At 39.7% G+C, this 26,029-nt stretch overlaps 3 protein-coding genes across 11 annotated transcripts in view; 2 read left to right on the top strand and 1 right to left on the bottom strand.

Annotated features, from left to right (window-relative positions):
• The window catches only part of cep89 (centrosomal protein 89), a 416,738-nt gene extending 396,026 nt beyond the window's left edge, over positions 1–20,712 (bottom strand). Inside the window, exons 1-2 of the mRNA XM_051931539.1 lie at positions 20,502–20,712; positions 8,869–8,975 (exon numbers count right to left, since the gene is read on the bottom strand). Of these exons, the coding sequence (XP_051787499.1) occupies positions 8,869–8,975; positions 20,502–20,540 (146 nt within the window). The 5' untranslated portion in view covers positions 20,541–20,712. The remainder of the gene's footprint in view (positions 1–8,868; positions 8,976–20,501) is intronic.
• The window catches only part of LOC114657616 (uncharacterized), a 708,025-nt gene that overhangs the window by 355,381 nt on the left and 326,615 nt on the right, over positions 1–26,029 (top strand). The gene's annotated exons all lie outside the window — the stretch shown is intronic.
• faap24 (FA core complex associated protein 24) overlaps positions 20,855–26,029 on the top strand; it is a 225,031-nt gene continuing 219,856 nt past the window's right edge. The window contains exon 1 of the mRNA XM_051931563.1: positions 20,855–20,928. The gene's annotated coding sequence lies outside the window, so the exon portion shown is untranslated. The remainder of the gene's footprint in view (positions 20,929–26,029) is intronic.

The raw sequence follows: 26,029 nt of genomic DNA on the forward strand, positions 1-26,029 counted from the left end.
TAAGATGTACTCTCAATTTTCTGACCTCCCATTGAGTATTCAAGCCTAACATTTTTACTTCCTATTTGTAATACTTTACATTTATTCACATTAAATTTCAACTGGCACAAGTCTGCCCAAGCCTGTATGCTATCCAACTACTTCTGTAATGATATAACTTAATTCCAAATTATCTGCTAATCTACCTATCTTGGTATCATCAGCAAACTTAATCAGCTTGTTACTTAAATTTCTATCTAAATCATTTATATAATAAAAGTAGCAGCGCTCCCTGCACCAACCCCTATGGAAAACGACTTTTAACATCGGCCAATTATGATAAGGTTCCTCGCACCATCACCCTCTACTTCATGTGTCTGAGCCAATTCTGCGCCAATCTAAAAAAAATCACCCTGAACTCAAACTTTTTTCAGTCTGATGCTCAGCCTTTCATGTAGCACCTTATCAAATGCTATCTGAAAGAAAAGATAAATAATATCATATGCACTACTTCGATCATGTCCTTTTGTTGCCTCCTCCTAGAATTCCAGCATGTTAGTAAAACATGACCTCACTCTTCTGAAGCCATGCTGACTTTTCCAAAAAAACTCCTGTTCTTGCCAAGTGTTGCTCAATTTTATCCTTAGTAATTTCTTCCATTAATTTTCCTGTGATGCATTTTAAGCTTACTGGGCTATAGTTGCTTGGATCTTCCCTTTCATCCTTTTTATATAATGGGATATTTGTTTGATTTAGGGCATTCACTATTTCACTGTCTGTATCTTTTAATTCCCCTTTACTTTTTCTGATGCACTTCACCTCCTCTTTGACTGTTCTTTTATTACTTCTTTTATTACTAAAATACTGAAGGAATCTCTTAGGGTATTCTTTCACCTTATCCTATATATTCCTCTCCAACTGCCTTTTAGCTTCCCTGTTATCCTTCTTAATGGTTGTCCTCATGATCTCATACGCTCTGCGATTGACATTGCAGTCATTAGTCTTATATGCCCTATAAAGCAGTTTTTTCCATTGCAGCTTCTTTTTTAAATCTTTATTAATCCACTGTGGAGTTTTTTTTTTAATTTCCTAGTAATTCCAAATTTAGGTATGTAACTGTCCTGCATTACATGTAAAACATTTTTAAACCTGTTCCACTGCTCCTCAACTGTCTATACACTTAAAAGCTTATCCCAGTCTATCCGCCTTAGACTTTGGCGCATCTGCTCAAAATTTGCCCTACCAAAGTTCAACTTAACAACTGTAGTCTTTGCAACTGCACTCTTACAAAATACTGAGAACTGTATTATATTATGGTCACTTGACCGTAATGGTTCAATTACCTCTACACTCTCAATTCTGTCTTGATTACTGCAAAATACTAAATCCAGAGAAGCTTCACCCCGTGTTGGTGCTTTAACATACTGTGTTAAAAAACAGTCACTGATAACTTCTAAAAACTCAAGTGCTCCTTCATCTGCAAGGTTATCTCAGTTAATATTTGGATCATTTAAGTCCCCTATGACTATAATATCTCCCTGTAAACTTGCTTTTTTGATATTACTAAAAAGATGTGTTTTGAAATTACTGTTTGAATTGGATGGTCTACAACACACTCCTTAAATAAGACCTCTTTCCCTAATGTTTTCCAGGTGAAGCCACATGTCCTCACTAAGATGGAGCTCATCGTCCAACTCAAGGGGACTTACATTTAAATTCTGTTTGAGATAAACAGCAAGCCAAATCCTTTGTTGTTCTGTCTATCCTTTCTAAAAAACGTGTATCCGATGTCACATTCATCTCCATCTTTGTTATTTAGCCAGGTTTCCTTTATTGCTATAATATCACAATTATCCTCTGCTACATACAGCTCCAACTCACTTACCTTATTTTTGATACTTTTAGCATTATGGCAGGCTATTTTTATAGATTTAAATCTGGCCTGTTCTAAACTCTAAACTTGTTTATAATACTTCTGCTTTGGTTGCGAAGCAGTAAGAACTGCTGACTGGTAATCAAAAGGTCACAAGTTCAACCCCGGATGACTCAGTTTTGCAAAGTGAGCTGCTCTTATTCTTACTATTTTAGAATAAAAACATAAATTTGATTTGAGTCTGTAACAGCCAGTGTAAATTTATGGTAATTGTAAAGGTTAGCGTTAGCTTTGTTTTTTTTACTTTATTCATTTTGATTCTCCCAGTCATGTTCACACTTCCCCCGATGTGACAATGCTGTTTATAGATAAAGACGCGCTATAACAGAGGTGAATTCAGATGATGACAAGGTATCTAAATCGGAGAAAGAATGCATGTCACATTTTTGCCATCTCTGTACTTTGTATATGTATATCGGAAGCTCCGCAGTCTAATTGTGACTTTACGCTGTAGGAAGAAAAGTAAATAAATCAAGGTAAATAGGTAAATAACATTTGATCTGGCTTTTATATACAAAGTACAGCGACAGCAAAAGTGCAATTCTGTTGTAGAGTTCAACTCTGCAATATCTCTCAACTTTCTCTATAAGAAGGTCTCTGTTTTTTTCAAGTGCAGCTTTGACATCATGGACCATAAGGTGCATACTAATTCAGCATAAGCAGGAACACTCAATAAACTGAATAAAAAAAAAAATTAAAGTGACAATGAGATATCAATAAGGCAGATTCACCAGCGTTTGTGTCTCAGCTTTTATCCATCCAGATCTGAGAATTTCCATTTTCATTGTCTCAAAACACCCAGTTTCAAATAAAAACTAACAGCGTCAGATGCCTGGGTGGGTAGTATGTATCGTGATCGTGACTGACAGAATAAAAGTGAAAAAAAAAAATGCTAACTATTACAAGTACTACAAATTTACACCAGCTGTTAAAGACGCAAATCAAATGCATGTTTTTATTGTATAATATTAACAATCAGAGCAGCTCACTACTTAAAACGGTAAATATACGAGGCAGTCAGGATTGAACCGGGGGACTCTTGATTACAAGTCAGCAGTTCTTACCGCTGTGCCACGGAAACTGTTGTATCATCCTTGAACCTTTTGTGAAAGTGTTTATTTGATCTTTGGACTTCAGGCTTCACACATTATACAGTTTATGTCTACATTTTGTCATTTATTACTAAAATATGAAAAAGTTTCTGTTTTAATGATGTCTTTACATGTGTGTTCCTGTCTACAACAACCTATGAAATGCATGTGTTCCAAATAGCAATCTATTATTTCCCTATATATCTGTAGGTACCTGACTCCCAGATAATTAAGGCATGAGATGGGAGAATTTTGTGCCCGTTCTGCGGGGGTGGTGGAATGGAATAGTAGGCTGCTTGCTGCTTGTCTTGATCTGCATATTTAAAAGACAAAAGATACTGACGGAGAGGTGCGAAGGGATTTAAGGTAGGCCGGGTTTACGAGTTTTTTGTAGGTTTTGGTAATTCTAGTGTTAAACCGAGGTTCAAATTTTGAAACATTAATTACAAGTAGCGACTTTAAATGTTCATCAGATACATTTGCCCTGTATTTTGACTTGATATATTTCATTCGGGAAAAAGTTTGTTCGCAAAGAGACGTTGTCCCAAAAATGGAGATACATTTACAAGCAAATTTCTTTAAATTTGGAAACTGCTCAGTGTTAAAAAATTTATAAAAATCGATCAAGTTTCCTTCCTTGTCCATCCATCCATCCATTCTCTTCCGCTTATCCAAGGTGGGGTCGCGGGGGGCAGCAGCTTGAGCAGAGATGCCCAGACTTCCCTCTCCCCGGCCACTTCTTCTAGCACTTCCGGGAGAATCCCAAGGCGTTCCCAGGCCAGCCAAGAGACATAGTCCCTCCAGCATGTCCTGGGTCTTCCCCTGGGCCTCCTCCCGGTTAGACGTGCCCGGAACACCTCACCAGGGAGGCGTCCAGGAGGCATCCTAATCAGATGCCCGAGCCACCTCATCTGACTCCTTTCGATGCGGATGAGCAGCGGCTCTACTCTGAGCCCCTCCCGGATGACTGAGCTTCTCACCCTATCTTTAAGGGAAAGTCCAGACACCCTACGGAGGAAACTCATTTCAGCCGCTTCTCTTCGCGATCTCGTTCTTTCGGTCATTACCCATAGCTCATGACCATAGGTGAGGGTAGGAACATAGATCGACTGGTAAACTGAGAGCTTCGCCTTGCGGCTCAGCTCCTTTTTCACCACGACAGACCGATGCAGAGCCCGCATTACTGCGGATGCCGCACCGATCCGCCTGTCGATCTCACGCTCCATTCTTTCCTCACTCGTGAACAAGGTCCCGAGATACTTGAACTCCTCCACTTGGGGCAGGATCTCGCTACCAACCCTGCAAATCTGCAAAAAGCAGTGACCCAATCCTGAGTCCACCAAACCGGACCCTCTCAACACACTTGCTGCGCCTAGAAATTCTGTCCATAAAAGTTATGAACAGAATTGGTGATAAAGGGTAGCCCTGGCGAAGTCCAACTCTCACTGGAAACGGTTTCGACTTACTGCCGGCAATGCAGACCAAGCTCTGGCACCGATCGTACAGGGACCGAACAGCCCTTATCAGGGGGTCCGGTACCCCATACTCTCGGAGTACCCCCCACAGGATTCCCCGAGGGACACGGTCGAATGCCTTTTCCAAGTCCACAAAACACATGTAGACTGGTTGGGCAAACTCCCATGCACCCTCCAGGACTCTGCTAAGGGTGTAGAGCTGGTCCACTGTTCCACGACCAGGACAAAAACCACACTGTTCCTCCTGAATCCGAGGCTCGACTATCCGACGGACACTCCTCTCCAGAACCCCCGAGCAGACTTTTCCAGGGAGGCTGAGGAGTGTGATCCCTCTGTAGTTGGAACACACCCTCCGGTCCACTTTCTTAAAGAGGGGGACCACCACCCCAGTCTGCCAATCCAGAGGCACTGTCCCTGATGTCCATGCGATGTTGCAGACACGTGTCAACCAAGACAGCCCTACAACATCCAGAGCCTTGAGGAACTCAGGGCGTATCTCATCCACCCCCGGGGGCCCTGCCACCAAGGAGTTTTTTTGACCACTTCGGTGACCTCAGTCCCAGAGATGGGGGAGCCCACCTCCGAGTCCCCAGGCTCTGCTTCCTCATTGGAAGGCATGTTAGTGGGATTGAGGAGGTCTTCGAAGTACTTCCCCCACCGACCCACAATGTCCCGAGTTGAGGTCAGCACTGCACCATCCCCACCATATACAGTGTTGACACTGCACTGCTTCCCCCTCCTGAGACGACGGACAGTGGAATAGAATCTCCTCGAAGCCGTCCGAAAGTCGTTCTCCATGGCCTCCCCAAACTCCTCCCACGCCCGAGTTTTTGCCTCAGCAACCACCAAAGCCTCATTCCACTTGGCCTGTCGGTACCTATCAGCTGCCTCCAGAGTCCCACAGTACAAAAAGGTCCTGTAGGACTCCTTCTTCAGCTTGACGGCATCCCTCACTGCCGGTGTCCACCAACGGGTTCGGGGATTGCCGCCACGACAGGCACCGACCACCTTACGGCCACAGCTCCGGTCAGCCGCCTCAACAATAGAGGCACGGAACATGGCCCATTCGGACTCAATGTCCCCCACCTCCCTCGGGATGTGGTCGAAGTTCTGCCAGAGGTGGGAGTTGAAGCTACTTCTGACAGGGGGCTCTGCCAGACGTTCCCAGCAGACCCTCACAACACGTTTGGACCTACCAGGCCTGACCGGCATCCTCCCCCCACCATCGAAGCCAACTCACCACCAGGTGGTGATCAGTTGACAGCTCCGCCCCTCTCTTCACCTGAGTGTCCAAGACATGTGGCTGCAAGTCCAACGAAACGACCACAAAGTCGATCATCGAACAGAGGTCTAGGGTGTCCTGGTGCCAAGTGCACATATGAACACCCCTATGCTTGAACATGGTGTTCGTTATGGACAATCCATGACGAGCACAGAAGTCCAATAACAAAACACCACTCGGGTTCAGATCGGGGGGGCCATTCCCCCCAATCACACCCTTCCAGGTCTCACTGTCATTGCCCACGTGAGCATTTAAGTCTCCCAGAAGTACGAGGGAGTCCCCAGAAGGTATGCCCTCTAGCACCCCCTCCAGGGACTCTAAAAGGGTGGGTACTCCGAACTGCTGTTCGGTGCATACGCACAAACAACAGTTAGGACCCATCCCCCCACCCAAAGGCGGGAGGAGGCTACCCTCTCGTCCACCGGGGTAAACCCCAATGAACAGGCTCCAAGTCGGGGGGGCAATAAGTATACCCACACCCGCTCTGCGCCTCTCACCGGGGGCAACTCCAGAGTGGTAGAGAGTCCAGCCCCTCTCAAGGAGATTGGTTCCAGAGTCCAAGCTGTGCGTCGAGGGGAGTCCAACTATATCTAGCCGGAACCTCTCGACCTTGTGCACTAGCTCAGGCTCCTTCCCCTTTAGAGAGGAGGTGACATTTCACGTCCCAAGAGGCAGCTTCTGTAGCCGAGGATCAGACCACCAAGGTCTCCGCCTTCGGCCACTACCCAACTCACACTGCACCCGACATCCTTGGCCCCTCCCATAGGTGGTGAGCCCATGTTCCTTCCTTGTATTCATCTTTAATATGTTCATTTGCCTGAAGTTCAATAATTTCCATTTGAATATGACTTGGGACATTAGCAACATCACAGTCAAACAGATTCTGAAATAATCTAATTTCCCTAGCACTGCCTTCCAAATCAGCAAATCGCTTCTGAAATTGTTAGGTTTAAGATCTGAAATAACTAAATTTGCGAACAAGAAAGAAAATTCTGCTTCACCCTTTTAATGCAACTGTGTGCAGTATGGCATATGAGCAAAGTTACAATCTTTCACCTGGCCTTCCAAAAGTATCAACTTTGCTCTGAATGCCTTGATATGAGTTAATAAATCACAAATTAAGTTATTTTCACCCTGCAACTTTAAATTCAAATTGTTCATGTGGTTCACCAGATCTGCAAAAAATGCCAATTTCCACAGCCACTCGGTATCTGATAGAAGTGGTTCATAATGGCCACTGCTTCCATCATACATTCTTTGATGATATTGCCATTGATGAATGGTTTTCCTCTTTTAGCCAAAACATTAGCAACCTTGTAGCTTACCAAGGTTATGGCTTCATTTTCTGAGTTTGCTTTTGTAAATAAATCTTGCTGAGAACACAAACGACATAATTATTGAAATTTATCTGAACACTCCTTTTCTTTAAACTGCAAAAACTTTGAAGAATATTTTGCATCATTGTGGCAGTGTATATTGTATTCTTTCAACATAGCAACAGTGTCTTTACAAATGAGACATACAGCTTTATCCTTTGACTTCGATTGTATGAAGATATATTTAACACCCCATTCTTCATTAAACACACAGCATTCATGATCAACTTTTCTTTTCTTTTTCCCATCCATGTTAAAACTATAAAAGAGAATACATTTATAAATAATTATGAAATTATTAAAATCACGAGAACTCCGTACAAGCAAATATGTGAATAAGTGAATACACACCTTTAAATATAAATGTATGCCATTACAAATTGAGTATTACACAGAACCACTGCAAGTATTCTTATGGACAATTAACCACAATGACTAGTATCAAACTTCCAGATTCAATTTAAAGATTAGTCACAGCGCCAGAGCTACCTACAACGGCACGAATTGACACTGTTGATCGAGGCCGAACAAGTAAGAAGAAATACCGCTAAGTATACAATTATGATTCAGTATTAAATAAAGTTGTAAATAATATTAATATTAACATAATATGAAATATCAATATATTTTGAACACAATTTTAATTAATGCATCTGAAATCTATCAACACCCTGTGTTTTTTTTTTTTTTGCAGATTCTCATTGGAAAATTAGTCCACTTGGCGCAATTCCGCACAATTCTTCCTTGGGCCGGATAAAATCATATCTGGCCCACGGGCCGTACTTTAGAGACCCCTGCTTTGGAGTATTACAAGCTGAGCCAAACAAATGTCTGACCAAAGTGGAAGTTTTGAAATACTAACTAAACAAACTTTATGTTGTAATGAACATATGCAACAGCTAATTTCAGCATCATTGCAGATGAATAATAATGAAGGTCTTTATTGCTGTGAAAGCACAGAATCATAGTGAGATCTTCCCGCTTTATTTAGTCAAACCATGTGGAATTTTTAAATATTAGATATGATTCCCACAATCCTATACTGAAAGTCAAGTCCAATCGTGTATCACACCAATGTTTCATTTTACGTTGACATGTTTCTGAAATGTTGTACATAAAAGATTAAATAATTAAACCTTGTAGACTATACTGTACATCTTCTAAGCGCCTTTCTTTACTTAGTTCCACTATTACAAGACTTTTCCAGCACAATAGATTCATACATTAACCAGGTGAGCAGTAGCATGTTTATTATCTAATTCTCTAATCCAAAACAATCAGAGGATCATGCATTCTGAGGTTAGACTACTATTATGTTATTCATCTGCCTCATCTCTAAATGTATATTCCAATTAAGTTTGCATGTAAATTCTTTTGTCTTAAAGGAATATGATTTTAGTATCCATCAGGTCCCTTCTTCAGATTTACAGTCCTCTTCTATTGCAGATATCAGCTTAGAACATTGTGAAAACCTCCAATACAGTGTGGAAATAGCTTAGCTCTTAGAAAGGGTAATGTACAATTTATGAACTGCCGCATGCATATAACAACACATAAAATGCTAACAGGACACAAACAAAAACAGTTATAGTATAACCAAATGTCACTTGTATCACACAGAGGAAGAAATTGATAGTATCATTCAAAGTACAAATTCAAATATTCAGTAAGAAAATGTCTGCCTGTTATAATTAAACCTATGCAAACTACAGAAATTATAAAACTGACATACCTTGGTCTTTCTGGTGAGGCATTTGGGCTACGTGGAGGTGGGGTGCGGGATACAGCAGGTCTGGGAGCAATAGTAGCAGAAGGAATCAAGCCATGAGCTATGTGTTTCTAAACAAATGTTAGAAAATGTTAAACAAATGTTAGAGAATATGGTTTAGATTAATAAAATGATGGCAAAACAATGTACAAAAATCAGCACACAAATTGAAAAACATTTAAAAACTACATAATGATAAATGAAGAAGTACAAACTACATATACACTGCTACCAGATTGCAACAGGTAGATAGTGGTGGGCACATTGGTTCAGAAGATCATTAACCAATGAACAAAGCAGGGGATCAAAGCCAGACAGACAAAACTACAGCAGAGTCTCGCTTATCCAACATTCTGTATTATCCGACGTCCCACCACAAAAAAAAAACAAAACGCATCAATTGGCAACAAGAACTGCAAGTTGCGAGCATGAGCGTAGTTTATTTTTTGTTGCTATGTTCATTTTTTCAGTTAAAATTTTCTGTTGTTTTGTTGTAAAACATGATTACAGTGGATTATGTGGCTGGCCCTCTCTGGCGTGTGTCTCTCTCACGGGTGTGTGTGCGTCTCTCTCTCTCTCTCTCTCGCGCGTGCGTGCGTCTCTCTTTCTCTCGTGCGTGTGCCTCTCGTGTGTGTGTGTGTGTGTGTGTGTGTGTCTCTCTCTCTCTCTCTCTCTCGTGCGTGCATGTGTCTGTCTGTGTCTCTCTCTCGCGCTCTTCCTCTAACACTGCACAGGGAATGCACAGGGAGAGACTGAACACGTGCGGAAATCATCGGCGCGCGCACAAACCGAAAGGGAAACTGGCTTGTTCCTATACCGAGTGTGTGGTCGTGCACAGAGGCAAAAGTTTGGCAAACTTTTTTCTCATAACCCGATTTGTATGTGTTCAGAGATGTTCGTGAACTGAGGTTCCACTGTATTAGGCTCGTAATGTGTAAAATTATAACATAGTTTGATGTTTAATAGGCTTTTTCTTAACACCTCCCATTATCCGACATTTTCTCTTATCCGATGTTCTGTCGGCCCATTTATGTCGGCTAAGCGAGATTCTACTGTACTATGTAAAAAAGCCAAAGATTCTCCGAAGAGACACTGTACCAAAGGAGTCCAGTCTTCGTCTCAGGTCACTGGATAGCATTCATGTCTTGCAACCAAATAGCAAAACAGGGAGTACCAGGATTCTAAAGACTTAGACTTTCATCCTTTGGAGGAGATATTGGGAAAATCACACAACCCTTTCCAGCCACCTCATGGCCCCCAGTGAATCTCACTGCCGAGGTAAGAAAATCTCTTGACGAGGTCAACATTCCCTCTGCAAACAGACACAATGCTGATGGCTGTGCCCAAGAGAATATTAAAGGCCTGGATCTTGGTTTCTATCCAGGACACATTTAAGCCCAGACACTCAGACTCTTCACTCTGTCTCTTGAGAGCCCAGATCACAGCATCTATTGACTCTGTGAAGATCACAGCATTGTTAGCAAAGTCAAGATCACTGAACCTCTCTTCACCAAAAGATGTCCCACAGCCACAGGACCCCATGACCCTGAAAGCACCCAGTCCATGCAAGCACTGAACAGAATTGTAGTAAAAACACACATCAAAATAAAATAAATAAAATAAAACAAAACAAGTGCAACTTGGTGATGACATCTTTACCAAATGAACCGTCATTAAGGCAAATTGCATTAATATGGACCTTGCTTCAAGCTAAGCTATATACATAAATAATAAAACTGCAACTTACATTTATAATGCTATTTGTGGTATGGTGGGTCCACGGCTTCAAAAAAAAAAAAAAAAAAGGTCAGTTTTTAAATCCAGTTTGCGTCTGTCTCCGTGGGCGCGATTGCACGACCACGGGGAGTTTATGAGGTCATTGGGGCGAGTCGCACCCAATCGTTCTCAACTGCTTCGTTGGCTTACAGCCACCACCCAGCTCACACTGCACCCGACCTCCTTGGCCCCTCCCATAGGTGGTGAGCCCAAGGGAAGGGGGACCCACGTTGCCTCTTCGGGCTGTGCCCGGCCGAGCCCCATGGGTGCAGGCCCGGCCACCAGACGCTCGCCATTGAGCCCCACCTCCAGGCCTGGCTCCAGAGGGGGGGCCCCGGTGACCCGCGTCCGGGCAAGGGAAAACACCGTCCAAAGTTTTCATTCATCATAGAAGGTTTGTAAACGACATAAGGCACCGACAGTCCGAGATCCTCAAGGCAGACTTCACTGCATTAATTAAAGACACAAAGGAGAGGACCCCATCGGCAAAGATCTTCATCTCGGGTCCACTCCCTCTCGTCAGACGATCAAACGAGTACTACAGTCGTCTGCTTGGTTTAAACAACTGGCTGCAGGGCTTCTGCAAGAATCAAGACATCGGTTTCATCAACAACTGGGACCTCTTTTGGGAAAGACCGCGTTTTTTCAAGCGAGATGGCCTGCATCCGAATAGCTTCGGCGCCCGGGTCCTCTCCGAAAACATATCCAAGGTAATTTGTTTATCTTGACTATCTATCTCTGCTTTTAACCCCTTCCGAAATGCCACTCCTGTGCTTGGTCATGATAATTGTTTAATAAAATCTTCCATAAAAGTGCACAACATAAATACTGTAATAACCAATCTTAATGCACATAGAAAATCTAGGCAATACGGCATAAACACCAATAATTTAATTAAAGTTACTACTTTAGATGAACAATGTATTAAAACTATAAAAACATATCATAGATTAAACAAAAAATACACGCAGAGCGGCGCTAATAAAAATAACTTAATTCCTGTTCCATATATCAATAACGCACATAGTATTCATCTCTGCTCCTCCGAAACATTGAATATGGCACTATTAAATGTTAGAGCTTTAACTAACAAGACGTTTTTTATCAACGATCTTATTAGTGATAAAAAAATAGATTTTATTGCACTAAGTGAAACGTGGCTTAGCTCAGATGGCGCAGCTGTTTTAATCGAATCTGCGCCTCCGGATTACAGTTTTACTCGTGCTGATCGCCAAGGAAAGAGAGGTGGAGGGCTAGCAAACATTTACTCGAGCAGGTTAAAATGTAAAAATATCAGTTTTGGTAAATTCAAGTCTTTTGAGTATCTCACCATTATTATTCAGGGAGATTCTCACGTTCTAGTATTATCCGTGTATAGACCTCCAAAATTCAACGCGTCTTTCTTTGAGGAATTCTCTGACTTGATGTCAATCTTAATTACGAACTATGACACACTCTTAATAGTCGGCGACTTTAATTTTCATATAGATAATCAATGTGACCAGAAAGTAAAAGAATTTATGAACCTCCTGGACTCTTTTGATTTGAGACAGCTCGTTAATCAGCCTACACATAAAGCAGGTCATACGTTAGTAATTACTAAAGGACTAAAAGTTGATATAAAGCAGGTCATTGATATTGGTCTATCAGACCATTTTCTTCTACTCTTTAATATAGAAATAATGATAGAAAACACTCATGAGAAGCATATTGTTAAAAAACGGTTCTTTGACTCATCAGCAGCTTTAAAACTTTCAAACATTCTAACCAATCAGTCCGTTTATAGTGCCAACTATAATAGCGAGGAGAATGTAAATAGTAAGGTGGAAAGATTTAATACTAAAGTGAGGGCTGCTGTTGACTTAGTTGCACCTGAAAAGACAGTTAAAAAATCTTCTAGCATTGTTATACCATGGAAGACCCAAAGAGTGTCTGATTTAAAGAGAACATGCCGTAGAGCTGAGCGTAAATGGAGGAAAACTAAACTAACTATTGACTATGAAATGTTAAAAGTTAAAATAACAGAATACAATAACACGGTCCGTCTTGAGAGGCGCTGCTATTTCTCTAAGCTTATAAATAACAATGCTAGTAATCCCAGAGTCTTATTTTCGACAATTGATCATCTGTTAAACCCAGGTAACTCAAAGGAATGCCTCCTAAGTACTTCCAGTAAAACCTGTGAGGCTATCGCTGTATTTTTCAATCAAAAAATTAATGATATTAGAAATAACATAGTATATCTCCCCAACACTAAGGATCCTCCTAAACCCCAGTACCCCATAATAAACAAATTAAAGTCTTTCACTAGGATAGATTTACCGCATTTACATAAAATAATTTCTCAAATGAAACCCTCCACCTGTGCCCTTGACCCAATACCAACAAATTTTTTCAAAGAAGTATCGGGCGTGCTTAGTGATAATGTTCTTGACATAGTAAATTCGTCATTAGATACGGGGGTCTTCCCAGACTGTCTTAAGACTGCGGTAGTTAAACCCCTACTAAGAAAAATAATCTCGATCCCTCTGCTCTTGAAAATTATAGACCCATCTCTAACCTGCCTTTCTTAAGTAAAATTCTAGAGAAGGCAGTCATTATACAGTTAAATGAGCACCTCAATAAACATGCTATTCTTGATAAATTTCAGTCAGGTTTTAGAACAAATCACAGCACAGAAACTGCACTCGTTAAAGTAGTAAATGACTTGCGGGTAAATGCAGACAGAGGCCATTTATCTGTTCTCATCCTCTTAGATCTGAGTGCCGCATTTGACACCATTGATCATAATATTCTTAAGAATCGCCTTAGTCAATGGGTGGGCCTCTCTGGCAGTGTCTTAAATTGGTTTGAATCCTACCTGGCAGGGAGAAAATTCTTTGTTAGTTGTGGTAATTATAACTCAAAGACACATGATATTCTATATGGTGTTCCACAAGGCTCTATCCTGGGTCCATTACCTCACAGTAACGCTGCATTATGTCAGGAATGGCCAGGCTCAAGAAAAAGTCCTCAAAACCAAACCAGTGTACCAGGCACAGACAGGGACAGCTGTAGCAGAGGAGATTGATGAGATCTTGGAGGAGTATGGTATCAAAGACAAGGTTGTGGCAGCCACTGTTGATAATGCGGCCAACATGGATGTAGCTGTCAAAATAGTTGATGGTTGCAGAATTGCAGAGTGCACAGTTCCATTGGACTTGAGTTGATTGTATTTGTTGCTGGCTGGTATAGTTTTATTTTTGAGTGCTCAGCTCATATATACTTTTAAAAAGGAGAGTGTAAATGTTACTGGACATTCTTGTGTAATTGCCACAGAATAATTTATGTTATACTTTGTTATTGCTACAGAAGAATATTTATTATTATTTTACATTTACAAATTTTTTTCTGGGGACCCCGTGGCACCCCATTGAGGAGCCATAGGCTGTGGATCTCTTAAGATCTCACTGTTGGGTTTGAAAGGTCATGCTACTCCTAAATTTCTATCTTGTTCAAAGATAAGATATAAAACAAAGTTCTAAGCTAATCGACCTGTGTGTTCTCCTTTTTTAAAAATAAGAATCGATAGGAGAATTGATAAAGAATCGAATTGTTAAACAGAATCGAAAATGGAATCGGAATCGTGAAAATCTTATCAATCCCCATCCCTAGTACTGAGACGCGGAGACCAGCTTCCCCAAAGAGGTGGGATTAGTGTTTGTGGTTGTGCAAGTGTTCACTCTGAGGATGTCAGATTTGCGATTAAGAAGGCTGGCCCGGTAAAGTGTAAAGTGTCAGTCGTTGAAGGGGTTTTCCTAAATATACGAATTTTCATGATATTACAATAGGATGACTTTTACAAGTAGATTTATTTTCGTGCACATAAAATCCGTTGCTGGGGAGACGCCACACATACAATAATCAGCTGCACGCTACTAACTACTTGCTGGGGAACTGCACAGTACTTGCTGGAGAGACGCCAAAAGCACGATTATCAACTACACGCCACACATTACATCAGTTGCTGGGGAGAATCTGCTGATTGCCCACTGTTGTGACAGAAAATTAAACGTATATTACAGACATCAAAGCCAGTATTACTGTCAGAGAAAATTACAGGCATGTTACGGAAATACAAACCAGTATTACTGCGAGAGAAAATTAAAGGCACACAATACAGTGACGCATATTACAGCCACATATAAGCCAGTATTACTTTAACAGAAAATATTACGGATTGTGGGGAACAGCCCGGACACAGACAGGTAGACATGATATTTAAACCACACACGTTTATTCACAACTACTATTTACACTTATCGTGAGCATAAACCCAGTGCTGCAGCACCAATCACCCCTCAAGTCCTTGGCCACACGCACAATGCCTTCTCTCAGTCTCTGGTCCGCCTCCACTCCTCTCCACCAAGCTTCGTCCACTTCCACCAGACTCTTGCCCATGACTGGAGGGAGGCAGCCCCTTTTATTCACCCCGGAAGGGCTCCAGCTGCATCCTGAGGGCTCGTAGCCACACCCCTGTGTGGCGGAAGCTCCAGCTGTGAAACCGGAAGCCCTCCGGGTGTCCCCAATACTCTTCCCCCCAGCACTTCCCAGTGTGGCGGAAGTACTGAGGTCCAACACTTCCAAGGCATTGGGGCGCCCTCTGGCGGTGACCACGGGCCCCTACAGGGATGAGCTTCCAAGCTCTGTACCCGTGGTCCCCACAGCAACCAGGGAGGACGCCCCCTCGTGTTCCGGAGGATCCACAAGCCCTCCTCCGGTCCACCTGGGCGTCCCGGCTGGGCATGAACGCTCGCCGGGCACCACAGGATGTACAAGTCTATATTACTGTGACTATCTACTAACAACATGCCACCCAAAAAAGATAATGAGCGTCAGAAAAAAGCTAAAAGAGAAAGACTCGGAAGAGCAAATAGATCTATACAGGAACAGGAAAATGAGCGTAAAATAAAATTCTCAAAGAGAATGCACTACTGTTCTAGTGCCCGTTATTGTAACAGGCTTAATGTCTAGTTATTAATATGTAGCCTTTGTCAAAATGCCTAATCTCATGGACTTATCACTGTTTATAAAGGTATTATTGTATATAACTTATCCCCACCTTCCCTTCTATATCTATAACCTCGGGCAATTAGATGTAGTAAAAAGACAAGCAGGAGTTAAGTTACACATAAAACAACGTATTATTGGTAATATTCATAAATAATAACAAAATGCAAAGTACATTTGAATATTGGCAACCATACATCCTGATTAAATGGTGATATGTAGTTCAGGTGGCACACAGACTTGTAGTTACTTAAATGTCTCTAGTTAAGGCATCATTGGTGCTCAGCTTTCTTCAGAACAGGCCTTAATTCTGGTCAATATGGCTGCTGAGCTGTGCTCTTCATTGTGTTGTTTTCATCATCACAGGTTAGCAAGAGAGAGAGATTGTGAGCTTAAGCACGTACATTTATAGATGTTCTGTCCAACCCCTAGAGCCAATAGGACATCATGGTACTTAAAAGCTTCTAATCCAAGCCAATTCCAAACAGCCATACTTCAGACCAATGGGAGAATACAACATCTTAACACCTGCCCCCAAACCACATGTTAACGTAACCTGGGTTTTTTTTGCGGGGGTTGAAAGATTTTAGCAAAGAAACACTCGCCAAACTGGTTTAAGGAACATCCTCTCCCAACTCTGTCATAAAATTCAAAGAAACTCAGTCGTAAAAAAAGGGGGGGGGGGGTTAACACTAAATTACATTGCTTTGCCTAAATTACAAATAAAGACATACAAAATATTTATCAAGTTGTATGTAAAATTTCACATCACAACAGGTACCAATACATTTGTTAGGTCTGCAAAAGTTGCATGGATTCCAACTTGTGCAACATCATCAAACCATCACCCTAAGGACAGCAAACAACCTCAACGAGTGATGTAAAGAAGGAGAATCCATCAGGTCAAGGTCTAGGCTACAATCATATTTAAAAATAGATATATAGCACCTATTACTGGCAGCATACACAGAGTCCAAAAAGGTGGATAAGGAAATGCAAATACTTTGCCAACTTAATCCTTGCTGTCTTCAAAGTATTTAAATACAAAATCAATGCCATACGCCACTGATAATGTGCCCAAGGGGCCTATATTGAAAATAATAAAGGTGGCATTTCACAAAACACCACATGAAACAGTTGTGTAATACTAATGCAGCATGTGTTTTACTCCATTTCGCATAGATCCTTCATAAACAAGAAAAGAAACATTTAACTCACAGCACCAAAAAGGTTTACTTGAAAGGCTTTTCTATACTGGTAATAACAGAAGTGTTCAGGAAAAGCAATAAAAATTAGGCCTGAATCAGTTCATTAAAATTATTTTATTTTTGATAGTACAGATGTATGAGAGGCATTTTCTGCAAAAAAGGAAATACAAATTAAAATTCTAAATGAAAATGCAATCTCTCTTTTGCCATTTATTTTTAAAAGTCCACACGGAAAGATGCTGCCAAAATTAAAAAAAAATATGAAATAACACCATTTGCAGTTTCATTTTCATACACATAAGGGTCATTTGTGAACATTTAAAAAATAAAATGAAATCAACGCTTTGTCATTTCATTTTCCCTTTTTATTTTTTTTATTTTCCATAACCATCTTGGTGTGTCATTGTCATAATTAAAATGAAAATGCAATCCCCACTGTAGATTTGCATTTTCTTCATGACACACATAATAACTTTGAAAATGAAAATTCAATACTTGTTTCATATTTTCTTTTTCATTGGGTTTGCAGCACATGTGTGACAAAACTTAAAACCTCAAAATGGATAAATCAATCTGAAAGTCTCAGTTTGGATATTCATTTTCAGCCTGGACAGCAATGAACCTGCCAAAACGAAATGGCAAATGCAAATAAGCATTAGTGCCACCTGCTGCTTATTGAATTTTCATTTCCAAGTTCTCAACATGCAAATATAATTTAATTAGCGCAGGTTAATGGGTGGGGTTGTAGACTCATACAGAGTCAAGGTGTGATTTCTTGATTGCTTCATCTTTCATAATCATTTGTGCATCGATTAACAATAGACCTTAATTTGAACCTTAATTTCACACACTTCTTTGTCCTTCGCAGCTGTAGCCACTCCGATTAATGGAATACTTCTTACTTCGATTGTGTTTAAGTCATGTGATTTTGATCACTCCATCTCCACAGTGCAAACTTTACAGTGAAACTGTCTCACAAAATCCAGAGAATATGCAAAATTACATTTCTGAAGTAATTAATGTGCCATTTAATTACAATATTAAACATAACAAAAATCAGCCTTTTTTACATTATAATTTACATTTATTTACACTGAATTGAAAATGGGACATTTTGTACTTTTATTTTTGTTGTAGTATCTACTCTATATTATATATATATATATATATATATATATATATATATAATCCTAAACCTAAAAGTGCAAGAATTTTGTTCAACGATTTTATGTGACTTTTAACGTCACGTTTTTAATCGGGCATACTTTAAAACCTACATATATATGTTTCGTATCATTCTTTTCAGAATGTATCGAACTTTAATGTGATGTTGTTAGATTTTCAGGTTCTTATTCCTTTTTTAAATTATAAACTAAAAAATATCAAGAATTCACGTCTCGCAAGACAAGACTTTGTGCCAAGAATTTTAACCAAACCCGGGGCTGGAAATAAGACAAAGAGTAGGACAGCTGCTTTACAGGCTTTTAAATGTTTGAAACACCGCGCGAGATGCAGATCATGCGGCACGGCAGCTTTAGCAAGCCAGCAGCAGCAATCCAGCAGCTGATCGAGCAAAGAGGAGATAAAAAAAAAAAACTATTTGTTTCCCATTGTATCATCGTTTAAGAGGGGGTTTCAGAGGAGCGACCACATCTCCTTGGGGTGCGTTCAGACCCCTCTTCACAACACGAGCAGCAGAAACGCCAAGTGGCTGGCGCGTAGCACAGCCTGGGGGCGGGGGGGTGGCAAGCCCCCTAGTTATAATATAAATTTAAACCCTCCACCATTTTCACCACTTCCCCAGTAGTACAGGACACTTTAGTTTGATCAACAACAGGACTCTTTATTGTTAAAACTTTTTAAAATAAAGTGATACAGTAGTATTTTTTTACTTTACTTTTCAAAATATGGTGATACAGTAATTATTATTCACTATGAACACCTTCCATAATCCAAAAATTGCCTTTAATTCATGCTTTTTTCATTATAAGATTTTTTTTTAATCCACCTCATTAAGAAATATATGACTAACAAATATGAACTGTTATCTATCATTTAATTTCAAATTTATAAACAAAATTAATGAAATTTAAAAAAAAAGACTAAATTTCCTGACTATTCTAGAATGTAATAAACATAATACTCCAAAAATATAATTCCAAAATATTCTTAAATAGGGGCAAAAAAATTTTTGAACTGTATTTTTATATCAGTTTCATATTATCTTCAGATTTATATGTGCATCTGATCAGATAATTGTTTCTATAAAATTACCTGGTGAACATGCCTGTTAGTTATTTATGTAAAATAAAATGAACAAATGTCACTTTTAAAGTAAAAAAAATCATTTGGGCTCCAGAAAAAGACTGAAATCCCTTTTATGTCTGAAAGAATTCTCTTGCACACCAGTTTCCATCTCATTAGAACCTGCAGGCACCTTTCAAAAATGAGTCAGTCACAACTTGATATCTTAGCCCAGTCCATTGACCAGCACTAATTAAATTATACGGTATTTGCATGTGGAGAACTTGAAAATGAAAAAGCAAAGTGAAAAAGGAAATTTTAATAAGCAACTGCATTTGGCATTTCATTTTTGCAGTTTCATTGCTGTCCAGGCTGAAAGTGAATATCCAGACCAAGACTTTGTTATTGATTTATCCATTTTAAGGTTTTGTTCAAGTTTTTTCACATATGTACTACAAACCCAATGAAAAAGAAAACATAAAGGAAATACTTAATTTTCATTTTAGAAATTATTATGCAAGCCATGGAGAAAAGGCAAATCTAAAGTGGGGATTGCATTTTAATCATAATACTGACACACCAAGAAGTGTACAGAACATGAAAACACAACAGGGAAAATAAAATGACAAATTATGTGTGTAGTACTAGGGTGTTGTACCGTGTTAGCCATTATGAATGTAGAGAAAAGCCAAGCAAAATGACACCTTTTATTGGCTAACTAGAAAGATTACAATATGCAAGCTTTCGAGGCAACTCAGGCCCCTTCTTCAGGCAAGATGTAATCAAGATGTAATCATTACATCTTGCCTGAAGAAGGGGCCTGAGTTGCCTTGAAAGCTTGCATATTGTAATCTTTCTAGTTAGCCAATAAAAGGTGTCATTTTGCTTGGCTTTTCTCTAAATTATGTGTGGAAAATGAAATTGCAAATGGCATTAATTTTACTTTTGCATGTTTGCGTATAAACTTTTTCAAAGAAATGACAAAGATTGCATTTTTATTTTATAACTTTAATTTCCATTTCTGTTTTTCAGAAAATGCTTCTCATGCAATGAACTAACAAAATTTCTTGGCTACTTCAGAATGTATCCTTTTGTGCTCTCTATTTCCTTGGGTAGATATGGTTGATAGGTGGACCTTTCAAACTTATTAAAATCTTTTACTATTCCACTTGTGCATCTACCTATCCATTCTAATTAAACACATGTAATCCAACTTTACGTTCGTGGATGTGTCACAGCGATGCCTGTTAACAAATACAAACTTTCAAGTAACGAAATAAAAGATGGTCAAGTAAAATATTTTGAATATAATGTACTTACAAACGACTGCTTACTGTTTCTTCGAAAGGTAAATGACATATTTATAGCTGTCGAGTCTTTATACTTCGATTTCACAGTATCCTGGAAATTTTCTTTTCTGATTATAATGATAAAAAAGAAACACGAAGAAAGCCTGAATATCCCATTAATACAACTCGATTCCAAACTGAGACGTCAGTAAACAGAAGCTTCTCCCCTTCTTAGCCTTCTAATAAAACTTCCTACGGTTGGCTACATGTAAGTCCTTGTCCCAATCACAAAGCCTATCAAACACCCTAGCAACACCTATGAGATGAAATAGAGAGGCACTATGAGTAGCAAGCTCGATGTGATTGGTCAATATTAAACAGCAGAGGAAATTCGAAAAGTGACGCGTTTACTCACGAGAAGCTTTTAAGGATTAAGTATCCGATTTTGTCTGAACGCAGTGAGTTCGTATTTAATTACATTTATTTTAATCGTTACTTATGTAATAATAATAATTTCGTGTTTATCTGCATTTTATAGTGTATCAAGTACGCCTATAAGAAAACCCTAACTTGTTAAAACTACTTGCAGTTTACTTTTAAAAGTGGAAAGCAGGAACGAGCCTCACAGCAAGTGAATAAATAAATCGTAATTTGTTTGCTTTTGGCAAACACAAAAAACGGCTGAGTTTTTCACAAAATTTAGCAAATTTAACTGCCTGAAGTTACCTACTTATTCACAGCCTTTTTATTCAGTTCCACCCAGCTAATTCTTCTACTTTGTTCAAATGTTGTCAAGCTGCAGTTGAGCTTTTACTGGTCCATCGTGGATACGTGGGTAAAATTGACTGGTATAGTTGTCGCAATCTTATCTTATGAATGGGATTTATGTTATGGTTAAAAAGCACAGTGAAGGGTTACAACGCGTTGGTCCACCCCAATTGTGACACTTTTCAGACAAGAAAGATACCGTCGTTATATTTCAGTTGAGTTTTGCCCGGCCCAACGCGGGTACATGGGCCCAAATGACTGGCAAAGTTGGAACATTCCTGTATTTAATGAATGGGATGCACTGTAAAGGGTTAAAAAAATGTTTGGCCACCCCATGTCTAGTTTTGCCTCAAATCAATGCAATTTAGATGGTTCAGTTTGTTTTCGTATTTTTTTTTAAATGTATAAAACTCAAAATATACTGTATGCTGCAGTTTTCATAAAACAGTACTTTAGCTGTAGGCGATCGTCTTTATGATTTATGGTTTACTTAAATATAGTGTGTATATTTTATTTATATCCAAAGGGGCTTTGAACCCTGCTCGCTTCGCTTGCCCACCCTTCTCCCTTCTTTTTTTCTCCGCGCTGTATTGACATCATACACCAGAAGGCGTGAGCTTATTCAGTGCTAGCAGGAGCACGATGGCTTGTGCTATGCTTGACCTGGCGGCGATCGACGCACATGAACTGTGCAAGTCATGTACGGAGTCCACGGAGAAAAGTGTTCATGGCTCACCTTGCAGAGGAACTTCGTCGTTGCTTCTGACAAGAAACGGCGATGGAAAAAGAAAAGGAGGATGCAACATCGACAGGGTTCTTTTCCAAGATAGCCACTTCCCCCAGAAAAGCAAAATGAGTCTGCGTTAGGCGCCCCTTCAATGTAATAGGAACCACAGCACAGAGAGAAGTGTGTACATTGCGACAGGTACACATGTCCAAAATCCTAGGAAGGACGGTCCTTGGGTGTGTGGGAACTGTTAACTGATCTCTCTGTACTATTCTTTCCTCTCTGCATGTCCTGGAGTACAAAAGAAACAGCACCATGCACCAAAATCTGGAGACTGGGCAAGATCGAAAAAAAATAAACAAAACATGGTCACTGATTAGAACCGCAAGATGGTATGTGAATGAATATGAATAATGTTGCATCAGTGCCACAATATTTTCCGAAATGTAGTACTGTATACAGGTCATAAAATGAAAAATTTCAAATATATACTAGACAAAGAGCCCGTTTTGACAACGTAAGATGAAACGAGCACGAGTGGAATAGTAATAAGTATAAGCACCACAAACCTGATACAGGTGTATTGAATGAATGCGTAATTAGGCCAGGAGCTGTAGTCGAAATCGCCTTTCAGGCCTCTAGAGCTTTAATCGAAGTTGCCTTTCTCTTTCAATTTTTGCGGCCGTAAATCCGCCGCCTGCCGTGATGTTGGTCGAAGTCGCCTTTCTCTTTCAATTTTTGCAGCCATAAATCCGCCGCCTGCCGCGATGTTGGTCGAAGTCGCCTTTCTCTTAGAATTTTCGCGGCCGTAAATCCACCGTCTGCTGCGATGTTGGTCTCGTAAGGTTTTTCGGGCAGCTGCGCAGATGGCGACTGCGCATTTGGCTTCGGACATGCGCAGAAGGCGACTGCGCATTCGGCTTCGGACAGATGTGAGTGAGGAGACTGGCGAATTATATCATATATACCTATGTCTCTGTTTTGACAAACTTTGACAAGTACTATAAATTTACAGCGGTTGTTACAAACGCAAATCAGAGTATGTGTTTATTGTATAATAATAACAATAAGAGCAGCTCACTACTCAAAATGGTAAATGTACGAGGCAGTCAGGATCGAACACGGGACTCTTGATTACAAATCAGCAATTTTTACCACTGTGCCATGGAAGCTGTTACATCATCCTTGAACCTTTTGTGAAAGTGTTCATTTGATCTTTAGACTTCAGGCTTCACATATTATATAGTTTATGTCTAAATTTTTTCATTTATTACTAAAATATGAAAACGTTAGTTTTAACGATGTGTTTACACAGATTATTGTAGAAACGCATGTGTTCCAAATAAATTATTATTTCCCTTCTAAAACTCCAGCACTTCACTCCTAGATAATGAAGGCTGGAACTGGGAGAACTTTGTGTCTGTTCTGCGGCAGTGGGGGGATGGAATAGTAGGCTGCTTGCTGCTTGTCTTGATCGGCACATTTACAAGACAAAAGACGCTGACGGAGAGGTGCAAAGGGATTTAAGGTGGGACGGATTTATGAGTTTTTTGGTAGACTTCGGTAGGGTAGGCTTTTCTAGTGTTAAAAGCCTGTACAGCAGCTGTCCTTTTGTCTCACTGCCTTGTCTCGTGGGACATTAAAGTGTCTCCAAGAAAATTAAGTATCCTCTCCTTCTAAGCCTTCCAAGATTTTTTTTTATAATTTTATAATAGATATATATGTAATCAGAATATTATTTTGTTTCAACTGGTTAATGATGTAAAAACACAAAGTTCTAATTTGTCGATTGTATGTTAGAGAAATGTCTCCATATCTTTACAGTTGTGAAAAGTAAATGTAAAAGTCTCTAAACTCTCTTCCCTTTGTTGTTCATCATAATAGTCTTTGGTGTAACTGCATCCATAGCATCTTTATGCTCCATTTCTGGTACTGAAGGTTTACATACTGTAATTTTCCTGTTAATAATTCTTTGTTTTTGTTCATCCAATAACTTGCAGTTTCCATGTCCTTAAGCACTGATGACTCCAGTCCAAATATTATAAGAGATAGTTGTTTAGATTTTGAAGAGTTTATATCATATATATTGTGCAACTTCAGTTTAGATATGTATGTTTGTTAATGTAATTTTGTTAATTAAAGTAATTAAACAGGCATGATTGTTTGAAAAAGTTTAAGAAGTGAAACCTTTATGATGTCATCTGAAATGTCATTTTGACATATCAGAAGTATGTGTCCCATTCTGACTCCTGGTTTAAGAATATCCTTCAGTAGGTAAGGTGTAGCAACGTCGTCTCTATTTCCAGGGTTGTTTTAATCTCTTTGTCCATCATAATGTCACTACTTATCAGCTGCTAAGTGGTGGAAACACATAATTTAGATACCAGTATTGTATGTTATGGCTACTGATTTGTACCTTTTAGGTAAAGAATAATACAAAGTAACATACTGGTTATCCAATATAGCATTTCAACATAGAAATGTATTAAATATACTGTAATCTGAGACATGGATTTTTATTTTTCCCTTCCCAATACAAGTTTACACTCATTTCACAAAATGCTCCAATTTATTAGGCAATAAATGAGATAAGCTTAATGTCAAATCTTTACCTTAGACAGGACATTGTCTTCTCAGGATGCATTTGATATCTCAATCTTGGAAATCTAACTGACAGTTTTAAGTTCTAGATTTTTAAAATATTTTTCCTCTATGGTTTTTGTTTGACAATGTATATTACAGTGGTGAACACTTTGTTAAACGCCACTTCAAGCAGGACCAAAGATTCTGATGTGTTAAACATCTCATAATGCAATATTACTTAGACAAAATAACAAATATAATTAACGTATGAAACCTAACTGATGTTTCTTATGTACTTTACACATAACTAACATGATAAACTTTGCTAAGTCAATTTGCTGTAACTACGTGATGGTATGGTCAGGAAACTGTTGCTCCATGTCCTGCTTAACAGCAATATTTTGGCCCAACTCCCCCTTTACAGAGTTAAAGCTCCCTGCAGGACAAACAAAAGGCTGGTTTATACTTCACACTCAGAAAGCGTCCTCGCACGCATAGATAGATACTTTATTAATCCCCAAGGGGAAATTCACATACTCCAGCAACAGCATACTAATAAAAAACAATATTAATTAAAGAGCGCAGTGCAAGTTTAAAAAAAAAAACAAATCATCATGGCTCCCACTCATTTCTAACATTCATTTGGTGCACGTTCTCAAAAATGAATGCGACACGTGTGCGAGTTGCAGTACCAGCAAAAAACTAGGGAGCATAGTTTGTTTAAGTTGTAAAGTGACGTCAGGGACTCTGTTTACTATCAAGGACGGCAAGCCACCTTAGAGATACAACCAGCTACATCCAGGACACCACTGACTTCTTAAAAAAACTGTCTGCTTTAGGCCCCTTACCTGAGGGAACCTTACTGGCCACAATGGATGTTGAGGCACTTTACACAAACATCCCCCATGATGATGGCATATTGGCATGTGAAATGTACCTCAAACAACATGATTTACCCACAAAGTCAGTAATAGAAATGATAAAATTCACTCTGACACATAATCTATTCTCTTTTGGACAAGATTGCTACTTGCAACAAATGGGGACTGCAATGGGCTGTCGGTTTGCACCTCACTATGCAAACCTATTTATGTCAAAATTGGAGGACGATTTCATGTCAATGTGCATCGTAAAACCAATGTTGTATCTCCGTTACATAGATGACATCTTCATAATCTGGACTGCCAGTGAGAAGGACCTCCTCCATTTTCATAATGAATATAATTCATTTCACCCCAACATAAAGCTGAAGCTGAATTACTCAATTACTCAATTACTGAATGGAGCGTGAGATCGACAGGCGGATCGGTGCGGCATCCGCAGTAATGCGGGCGCTGCATCGGTCTGTCGTGGTGAAAAAGGAGCTGAGCCGCAAGGCGAAGCTCTCAATTTACCAGTCAATCTATGTTCCTACCCTCACCTATGGTCATGAACTATGGGTAGTGACCGAAAGAACGAGATCGCGAATACAAGCGGCTGAA

The sequence above is a fragment of the Erpetoichthys calabaricus genome, chromosome 9 (genome assembly GCF_900747795.2).
Source record: "Erpetoichthys calabaricus chromosome 9, fErpCal1.3, whole genome shotgun sequence".
In the NCBI taxonomy this organism is placed as follows: Eukaryota; Metazoa; Chordata; class Cladistia; order Polypteriformes; family Polypteridae; genus Erpetoichthys; species Erpetoichthys calabaricus.